This window comes from Chanos chanos, chromosome 11 (genome assembly GCF_902362185.1).
Source record: "Chanos chanos chromosome 11, fChaCha1.1, whole genome shotgun sequence".
Lineage (NCBI taxonomy): Eukaryota > Metazoa > Chordata > Actinopteri > Gonorynchiformes > Chanidae > Chanos > Chanos chanos.
The window spans coordinates 20,430,934-20,441,531 of NC_044505.1; the positions used below are offsets into that span (position 1 = coordinate 20,430,934).

General features: G+C 39.5%; 1 protein-coding gene across 1 annotated transcript; it reads right to left on the reverse strand.

Moving 5' to 3' along the window:
* Nucleotides 1–1,464: 1,464 nt before the first annotated feature.
* On the reverse strand, nt 1,465–9,394 carry LOC115823815 (uncharacterized). Its single transcript, XM_030787838.1, has 4 exons — nt 9,351–9,394; nt 8,889–8,958; nt 7,150–7,918; nt 1,465–1,627 (listed from the first exon to the last, which is right to left on the reverse strand). The coding sequence occupies exons 1-4, from the start codon at nt 9,354–9,356 to the stop codon at nt 1,465–1,467; spliced, it is 1,008 nt and encodes a 335-aa protein (XP_030643698.1). The 5' UTR covers nt 9,357–9,394.
* Nucleotides 9,395–10,598: the final 1,204 nt, after the last annotated feature.

Below are 10,598 nucleotides of genomic sequence, written 5' to 3' on the forward strand. Positions count from 1 at the left end.
ATATTAAGGATTGGGATCGGAGAATGACAGCTGATATATTCTCTCTCTGAATGTCACACCCAAAGATTGTAAGGAGCGCGTAATATAGAATAATGTATGCCTTCAAAACCACACTAGAGCCTATCCCAGCATTCATTGGGTGAAAAGCGGGAAAACACCCTAGACAGGTCGCCAGTCCATCACAGGTATCTAAAACTCACCATCAGAGTTTCCTTGCTGAGACTCCTTGTCATGCTCTGGAGATGGATGAGTTATCATCCTTTCTGGTTGGGCACTCTCTGTGAGAACCAAGAAGATTCCAGCTGCAATTGGTAAAGCAGACAAGACTGAATGCTTACATTCTGCTACACTGACCTCAAGATCGAGGCTCATTCATGGTGTGACCTCATATTCTCCAACGGCCCTATTATTATTCCAAGACAGTTGCTTCTTTCATTGTCCATCAAGAATTAGAACGAAAAAGTCAAGCTTGGCATAGTAGCCAATAAAGAAACCACAATCTCATGGGTTGGACAGACCTGAACATATATCTGGCAAAAGCAGCCAGTCTGTCTACCTGTGATGTTTCATCTGACCCCTCATCTGGCATTTACTGCTGTTCTTGGTCAGGATTTGAAGCATTTTATGCAATTTTGCATCATCTGCCTTCAAGCTCACACACAAAATTGCACAAACAAAATTGCCTTTTATCACTCCTATAATATCGCTAAAATTAGGCCCATACTAAGCATTGCTGATGCAGAAACCATTGTTCACGCATTTGTCACGTCTCACCTCAATTACGACATTGTTCTTTACTCTGGCCTGCCTGACCCTAGTACCAAAAGTCTTCAGCTGGTCCAGAATGCTCCTGCTAGAGTTCTGACCAGAACGAGGAAGTTTGATCACATTACACCTCTCCTGGCATCCCTTCATTGGCTCCCAATTCATGCGAGGGCAGATTTTAAGGTCCTCTTATTAACATATAAAATTCTGCATAGGCTTGCGCCGGCCTACCTATCCGACTTAATTACAACCTATAACGCCCCTCCCCTTCACCCTGGGCTCTCAAGGTGCTAGATTATGTGTCATTCCAAGAGTTAAAAAAGAGTCTTTTCCAACCACTCACCCTTGCTCAAGAATGGTGTACCAACAGAAATTAGGCAGGCAAACTCTCTTGATACCTTTAAAACCAAACTAAAGACTTATCTATTTTCTTTAACTTATGGATGATATCATTTCGATTTGACTATTAGGGAGGCTCAGTGTCTGCCTGTGGGCTCTCCTGTCATAGTTCAGTTTAGTTTCTGCTGATTCAAATGTCTCTCACAGTTTCTCTCTACTCTCTCTCTCCCCTCTACATTCTGTCTCGACCGTACTAACCTAAACCTAAAGTGTTTAGTTTGGTTTTAAAGGTATCCAGAGAGTTTGCCTGCCTAATTTCTCTATAACTAACCCCTTCTCCTCTGTCTGTGTGAGTGGTTGCTATCTGTGTCTCGCTGCACAGACGTAGCTCTCATCTTTAGGTCGGCTGCTTGACTTTGCCCCCGTACCCTGTGGTCCCTGGCCCTGCGCGGTCCTGCGTGGTCCTGCGCGGTCCTGCATGGTCCTGCGTGGTCCTGCATGGTCCTGCATGGCCCTGCTCCTCCTGCACCTTCCACAGCCATTAGCTTTGCTGCGTTAACGCATCTATGCGCTACATTCTTTATTTGCTTTATTAAGCCCTGATACGACACTAATGTTCTCCTTTTTCCCCCCTCATTTTCCGCTTGTGGTTGTCTCTTATGTTTGAGTATGAATGTCTCGTATTAGTGTGGCTGTCTTCTTCCCAAGTCACAAGTATGAGGATTAAGTTGGGGGGTGCCGTCCTGTATTGTTTGTGTGGCCATGTAACACCCTTTGAGACTGCAAACAGCAATTTTGGGCTCTAAATAAACTGGAACTTGATTGTACTTATATTGGCAGTATTACTTTTGTTGCGCATTGGTGAGGAATATGTGTCCTAGCACCTAAATTCTGGGAAATGTAGTCCTGGAGGGTCAGGATCCTGCTCCTTTTCTAATCAGCCAACCACTCCATATCTCTGATTGGTTGAAGAGTTCACAAACCTGTTTTCTTTGTAAAAACCGCCGTTTATTTAAGAGGTGAAAATGAAAAGCAGCAGTATCTGGGTGCTCCGGAATTAGACTTTTACACCCCAGCACTAGCAAGATATCCCCCTCTGAAAAGCCAATGTAGTCATAATGCTTGAAACTTGTTCTGTGTGTTCAATGAATGTATGTGAGTTTCTTGTTTTCATTTACAGTGCTCTGTGCCCCAGGAGCACTCCTGGAAACTCAATTTACAACCATCACTGGGGCATCTGTCACATTTCCTGTGGAGGTGTCTGAATATGGCTTTCTGATTCGTGATAGAGAAGTCATTGCTGAGGTTAATAATGAGAAGTTGGAAATACACATTAAGCCAAAGTATGAGATGCGTGTGCACTGGAACAACCACACTAGATTTTTTCACATGTCAGACTTGAATACAGAAGATTCTGGAGTTTACACGATAAAGGGCGAGGACGAGAAGAAACACGAATTTCAGCTGGCCGTGTATAGTAAGCGTGATTTTGTTTCAATAAGTCACTTTTCATGAATTCGGTTTTTATGACAAGATTTCTTCACGTGTTCATGTGTGTCTGTGCTTTTTATTTTATTATTTTTAAAATGTATTTATTTATTTCCTTTATGAAACACATGGGAGTAATCTTGCTGTACTTGACTTATGGATTTTCTTCACAGATAAAATGTTGAAACCTTTACTAAGAAAACAAAAGACAACTGATAAAATCCCAAAAAGGAAACTGTGTAGAGTGATGTGTTCAGTAGAGAATGGGAAGGATGTGACTCTGTCCTGGTACAAGGGGAGAGAGATACTGAACAAAACCACCGATCCTGATCTCGACACCATCCTCTCTCTCCCTCTGGAGATAGAAGATCAGGACAACAACATCTACAGCTGTGTAGCTGATAACCCAGTCAGCAATCAGACGAACCAGCGAAATGCTATGCAGTTATGTGGTAGAGGTATGTCTTGCTCAGAGAAGAGTGTTTGCTACTTTGCAACTTTTTTTTTTGCTTCTTGTAATTACATCCCTGGTTTGTTTACAAAATGAGACAGATAGGCTAAAGGATTAGTATTTTAATAGTTGAAAAGTAGTTTACAGACTTCCTAAAACCATAACTGTTTACTGAACTGTTTTCTTCTTACTGATATGTAATGTCGCTAAAATTGTTCTCATATCCACAGATGCTGGAGGGACAAAGGACCCCAGTTTACTCAACATAGCCATCGTGATGTCAGTCGGATTTGTACTGCTTATTTTGGGAGTCACTTTGTGGCTGAAGAATTCAATGCACCAGTACAGAGGTAACTTAGGTTCAAGAGTTACACTTACAGCTTTAGGTTAGCCCTGGTGATTGGCCTGACGGTTTGATGGAAGTTCTGGATGCATGCGCAGGTTTCTCAGTTTCATCAGAAATAAAAAGGATGAAACAAAAGACTTATTGGAACTTACAGGTTCGGATTCAGACTCCAGGTATACACAACACACTGACAACACAATCACTCATCAAGCAACGAGAGAGAGAGAGACAGAGAGACAGAGAGAGAGAATAGAAGTATTGATATAGAACAGAAGAAGACTCAGTTACAAACTCAGGTGCAACTAACGCTTAAACTAACAAGGGGAAACAAAGGGAAACCAGGAAACAGCAAAAAACTCAAAAAATGGCCAGCAGAGGGGGAAAGAGAGATTCAGGGTGTGACAACTGGTCACTGTTTATACACTGATTGTTGTGGAAAAACTGCTGGAATCATCGTTAAAACTTAAGTTTAAATGAGTATATACAATCTACTCTACACATACACGGTTATGTTTATCTTTGTTGTTGTTGTTGTTGTTGTTGTTGTTGTTGTTGTTGTTGTTGTTGTTGTTGTTGTCGTTGTTGTTGTTGGGTTTTTTATTTTTAACTGTGCAGGGTGATCTAAATTTTAACTAACCCAGTCTCTTATTTGCATTTGACTGTCTGGAAGTGAAGTCTTTCCTGTGTAAATGTTTTTAATTTATTTTCTGATGATGAAATGATGTGACTTCACACTATACACTTTATCAATAACAGTCTACTTATTCATTTGTCTCTGCTGATCCATGTTAAATTCCAGGAAGATGTGCATCATTTTGACATATAAAATATTTGAATGACAATAGGTTGACAATACCTGAACCTTTACAGAGAAATAAAAAATCAAGTCAAAGGATGCTAAGTTATTGAAATGGTGGTACAGTATTAGGTTACGCAGTACAAAGTCGCTCCAAAGTTAATGTAATGTCTCTCTCTCTCTCTCTCTCTCTCTCTCTCTCTCTCGCCCCCCTCCTCTCTTTCAGGAACAAAAAGTTACATCAGAGCCACCTGCTAGTAAAGAGAACTCACAACAAGCAACAGCTTATGATTAGATCTGCAGTTCTGACTCAAGATGCTCTTTGTTCGATATTGCCTGTACTCAGATTCTGATATGCAAGACTAAACCAACTATCAAGCATTATGGCCCAAAATACACTTTACAACTAACCCTCATATTGTTGATCAATATGATACTTGATTTGACACCAAAGTTTATATCAATATGGCCCTTATTAGACCATCAAAGGTAAGGTAACAACAATGTGTATGTTTCTTACCGTTCTATGAATATGAATTAGAAGAATGATTATTCCACACATATGTATGTACGTATAGTGGTCAAACATCCACAGGTTAATGCCTAGTTCAAAAGAGGACACCCTTATAGTCCTTATACAATGATTATGATTTCAAGGAATACTTTGATTAATTATACTTATATAATTATTATTATTATTTTCAAGCACACTTTTAATTTTGTTGACCTTGCACGACTGAGCAGATATGTGATTGGTTAGTTGTGTGAAGTCTTTTGTACTGATAAGTGCATTTATTAGGGGGGACTTGAGAACCTCCCATGGATTTCGACAAAATATATTCATCAAACCTATGTTATTTGTCATCTTGTGTATTCGAACGAGGACCCTGTTTCTTTTCTTTGCATCCGGAATACCCCTCTGCGGTGGCATTAAAATCGAAATCATTCGCTCATTGATTCCATTTTCATTTTTAGTCCCAGCAATGTCTCTTTGGTCACTGACCTCATCTTCACTAACCTATAAGTTTCAATCTCTTTAATTCATTTTTGTATGTGTTTATGCAGAAATAGCACTGAGCCCTTATCTGAATACCCTTCAGTTGCTATATTTCCATCTATTTATTGTTAAAAAAAAAAGTTCAGTGCATCGCTGACAAATGCCTTTGTAAAGCCAGTGCCCTGTCTGTTGTCTGGAAAGAGCCCATACACACCAAAGAGTGCAAAGGCATCAGCCAAGGGAGTTTCTTTTCATATGCATCTTTATTTTGTAATAAACAAGCCTTACAAAAACAAACCTTTTCTAAGGCTGATTTCCTGCTAAATCTGTTGTTTCAGGCAGTTGTTTTAGGATGTCAAATATAACTTGTAAAAGAAGAAAAAAAAACAAACAAAAAAAGAACAGTGGGTTCCTTGCTTAAAACACGTGGCCATCATTTTAGACTGTATCATATGCGTTTTACACAATGAAAACAGCAGTACGGCGGCACAGTAGGTGGCGCTGTCAACCGACAGCAAGTAGGACCCGGGGTTCGATTCCCGGCCAGGCAGCCAGGGTCCTCTCTGCATGAAGTTTGCATGTTCTCCCTGTGTCCACGTGGGTTTCCTCCCAAAGTCCAAAGACATGTAAGTCAGGTGATTTAGAGATACTAAAGTGTCTGCCCCGCTATGGGCTGGCGACCTGTCCAGGGTATTTCCCCGCCTTTCGCCCAATGAGTGCTGGGATAGGCTCCAGCACCCCCTGTGACCCTAATTAGGACAAGCGGCTTAGAGAATGAATGAATGAATGAATGAATGAATGAATGAAATCAGCAATCATAGAACACAAATTTGAAATAATGTAGAGTTAACACAGGAATCACTGGATTAGACCACACAACACTTACATTACACATGATTATTTTACATGCTGGACACACCAAAGGTCCACTAATGTAAAACAGATTCTATGGAACTTTCCACAGATTTACAGAAAGGTACAGAGGCTCTGTCAGCCCACACATCATCAATGATACAAATTCAAATTTCTGCATTACAGTAATAGGCCTGTAATACTGCAAATATACATTAAAATACAGCTGTAAGATGCATATTAGAAGTACAGGATGGCAGCAAAAATATGGAATTGACAAATGTAGCAATCATTTGTATTTACGAATACAGTAATGCATTGTAATTTTATAATAAAGTACAAAACTGCAAATAAATGGTATATTATTGGCCAAATAGCTGCCACTGAATTACTGCAGTGATAAAAAGCACAGTATTTTCCAGTCTCCTAAGAATAAAAAATGAGTCAAGAAAAGTGACTTTTGCAATTGTGTTAATCCGCCGGCCATTCACCTGAATTTCAGAATATACATCATCCGGATTGCCTCTCAACTCAAATTTGAAATAAAAAAAAAAAAAATCTAAAAGAAACCGATTCGGTTCACTGATTCAGTTCAAGAGTGGTTTTTTTTTCTGTCTTTCTCTCTCTTTTTTTCTCAAACATTCTTTACTTTTGAAAGAAAAAAAACAGACGCCAGGGTGCTGAAAACAGCTTTTACAATTCTTGGATTAAGTAATTTATGGAGTTGCTTCAGCTGTGCATCTTTTAGAGGCCTGTGCGACAAAGACCTCAGGAGCGAAGGGGGGGGCGGAGGTGGTAGCTGCGGCCTGTAGTCGATGGCAGGCATTGTATAATGGGGTGAACATTTTGTAGTTTTAAGAAAAAAGATACTGGGAACTATGACACATGCCAGAACCAGTATGGCTCTCATCAACCAGTTCTTTGGAGAAGGCTTAGCATCAGCATCGATATCAATATGATCTCTTGCTCTGAACCTAGTCTGCCAGTCATTTGGAGAATAAACGCTTGGGTAATAGGTTCTGGTAGGTAACCTAACTGGCAAATTATTATGTGGAAAGTAATCAGTACCTATGTACTCTGTTTCAATATATGGCCTGCCATGTCCCATTACTGACAGGGAATCATTATTCAGGAGGTTTATTTCAGTGCAGAACTGAGTCACCATGTCCGTTAACTCAGAGTTGTAGATGTCAGTGTAGCCTGTTTGTGGGGAGATACTCATCAGCATGTCATTTGGTTGAGAATAACTGATGTCCGAGAGATCCGTTCCAGTGAAGTCATGCCAGGCACTCCGTTCAAAGCTATGCATGCCGCCATTATCCATCCGAGCAAGAGACAAAGAATCGACATAGAATCCAGTTTGAGCCAAGAAGCTATCAAGATCCATGGCAGAATCCTGAATAAATTTGATTAGGTCTAGGCTCAGAAGGTAGGTACGCTCTTGGTCAAAGCCTCTTGACTTGTGTTCTGTGAGGTAAACCATGCTTACAACCTTTTGACCAACTAACCTGATGATGATTCGGTCTTTGTTGCATGTGAGTGAGTTTCTTATGTATCTGTAGCATTCCTGTACGTCATCGGGTAGGTTCAGGGCTCCTGGGTACCTAGCTGAGTTCAAATTTCCCACCTCAAAGTACTGACCATTAGCCATCGGCAGAAGGCCTTCAGAGTTCTGGAATACGTGGAAACCATAGTCGCCCTTGCTGGGACAGCACTGTATTACCAAATTCTTTTTCTTGTTGAATTTCACACACTTATTCATGAACCAGAAAAGGAGTTTCAAGCCATGTCGTGGGGAAGGACGACCAAACCCAGAGTCTTTCAGATCTTCCAAAGTGGTCAGTGTTTCAATTTGTGCAAAATTGCTTGCGAGAATGACTGAAACTTCAAAGATAAAATACGTGTTAGAGTTAACTTTTTCTTCTTGAATTAACTTGCCATAGAAATATCTCACTCACCAACTTAATAGACAGAGAGAGTAAACCAAATTCCATACACTGCCCGTATGCAGTTATATTCTTCATTACATAACAGACATAATAAGTAAACTCTACATCTAGTTCCGCAAATGCCAGGTATGGGTTGTAGTAAAATCAGTGAGACAGGGGAAAACCCCATTTGTAAATGTAAAGTTTACACTCGTAAACTTTGTGTTTCATGACCTGATTCATTTATGCTATGTCATCAGGGTTTTTTTGTTTTGTTTTGTTTTTTTTTTGTTTCTTTGGTTACGCTAAAGGATCTTGTCAGGGAGGTTGTCAATACATTCCATACATTTTTTGTAGCTTTGTGTCACTGACTGGGATTAAATTGTTGCTGAAATTTATGCTGAGTTTACAGCAATGCATAACTTTACACAGATTGTGTCTGAAGCCAATTTATTAGGTACACTCCAATGTTAGTGAGGATGAATTTCTTCTACAGACAGTGATTCATGTACTCACAGCAGGGAAATGGGCATACAGGCATTGAGTTATTGTTTAACTGAATATTAAAATGGGCAAAATGAATGGCCTAAATAACTCTGAAAGTGGCATGATTGATGTCCATGTTCATGTTTGTCTTTATGGGATTCTCGGTAAGAGCGATATTAGATTACATGTCATAAGATATTATACTTATCATTACTGGACACCAGTAGAGCCGCGATAACCTATCTAAAACTTTAGTTAATGAATGAATACAGATCTAGATTAACCATTAACCATGTATTTACGAAATATATTTATGTATTTGTATCTAACATAACCATCTATTGGACGAAACATGACATCGCAACTCAGAGAGAAACTTCTCTTTTGTTGATTCATCAGCTTAGCCATATGGTGCATAAAATCTCAAAACTTCAACAAACCTGTAAGCACTTCTGATAAGTTTCCAGTTGGCATCATGAAACTGCTGAACACAACCTTCAGAATACAAAACTGAAAAAAACCAAACAAACAAACAAACAAAAAAAGATTTATAGACTCTTGTGACAACATCTAGACATCTGAAAAAAAAAGACTTAAAAGAATTCAAAAGTTTAAAAAGAAAATTTTCAACTGAAAGATTTACCACGGACTTAACAAAACATAATTTTACAATTGCACAGCTTTACATTTACAGTTTTCTATAGTCTGTTTTACAGTTTTACATTTACGTGTATCCACATTTGTATATAACATTTTTGTATTTACTGATCTGACCTGAGATTTACGTATTGCAATAGTATGTTTTATGTTATGAAAATCTAACGCCACACGGCAGGAAACATGTCCTATGTTTTTACAGACTGTATATTGTAAAGAGACAATCTGAACTTAAATGGCCTTACCTTCATAAGAATACTAGCTTTTAAAATGTTCCAACATTTCCTACAGTCAGGGGGACAATCCTGCTGTGATCCAACTCTGCCTGAAAATATTGTAAAAAGAAAGTAGCTCTGTACTTTGAAACTAGGAAACTGAACTTTTTGTACAAAACAATGGGTGTGTCCCAATACCTAGCAAGCTGCCTTGGTCCTTACACCCTACTTAGGCATCCGCAATGGACAGCGTTTTAGCCGCAGTGGAAATATATAAGACGGCTTATTGAGACACTGTAGTGGGACAGCGATGACATCACCAATCGTTCCAACCCCCTCCACACAACCAATGTTTACTCAGCTCGGATACCAGCATCAGCAAGTGACTTTTATAAATTAATGTAATAACTTACATTTTGTCAGGAAGGGGTTGGGAAAATCGAAATGCATGTGCAAAACCAATATTCTTTATTCAACATTCAGAGCAAGCAAACAGCAAAGCATTAATAACAGGTTGACAGTAGACAGGCTTAGCAACAGAGGCACAAGATTACATTCAGGCTTGGTTTCTTTAATTCACAAACTGAGCTTGGCAGACCAAGAACCAGACTTAGCTTTAGCAGATACTTGGCTCAGGAATTTGCTCATGCATTGAGTTTCACCAAGGTACTTTAAACAAGCAAGGTAATAAAGACAAAGACTTTGCAAAGACTAACAGAAAGACAGGGGTTAATGTAGGCTAGAACGACCAGGCTTAATGAACCGAAAATAGACTAGACTTAACTGGACAAAAACCAAATGCGCATGATAATTAACTAGAAAGGTGATAAGACCAGGGATATGTAGACTGGCGACACTGAACGCTGAACTACGGAACCGAGGGGGGGGGGGGGAAGACGATATTGTAACATATCGGAAAATTATTCCATCATGTGCCTCATTCCCTTCATCTGCCATCTTGAATGCAGTTTTTGAAGAAGATTTCATCGCATTTTGAGATTGCCGTATCAGTTTAGGGTACATGAGATGGTGCGTCAAAATTTGGCCAAAGTGAGATACCTTCGTAGGCAGTACATTTAAGGCATCTAAGAACTGGGACTACCTTTGTGTCGGCGGTGTGCATTTGATTGCATAAAATGCAATCACTGCATTTTAAGACACACCCATGGCCATATTTTGCAGCTGATTAGAACATGGTCAAAACTTTGCAAATATGTGTGGCAAATTACAGAATTGATACTTTCTTCAGAACTCAACTGTGATATAATTTAGTACAGT

Excerpts from the sequence above, each read along its gene's own strand:
- LOC115823815 (XM_030787838.1), bottom strand. Across the intron at positions 7,919-8,888 it reads CTTATCAGAAGTGCTTACAG|TTTCAGTCATTCTCGCAAGC; the intron begins GTTTGTTGAAGT and ends TTATCTTTGAAG. Across the intron at positions 1,628-7,149 it reads CTCCTGAATAATGATTCCCT|GAGGAGCAGGGCCATGCAGG; the intron begins GTCAGTAATGGG and ends TGGAAGGTGCAG.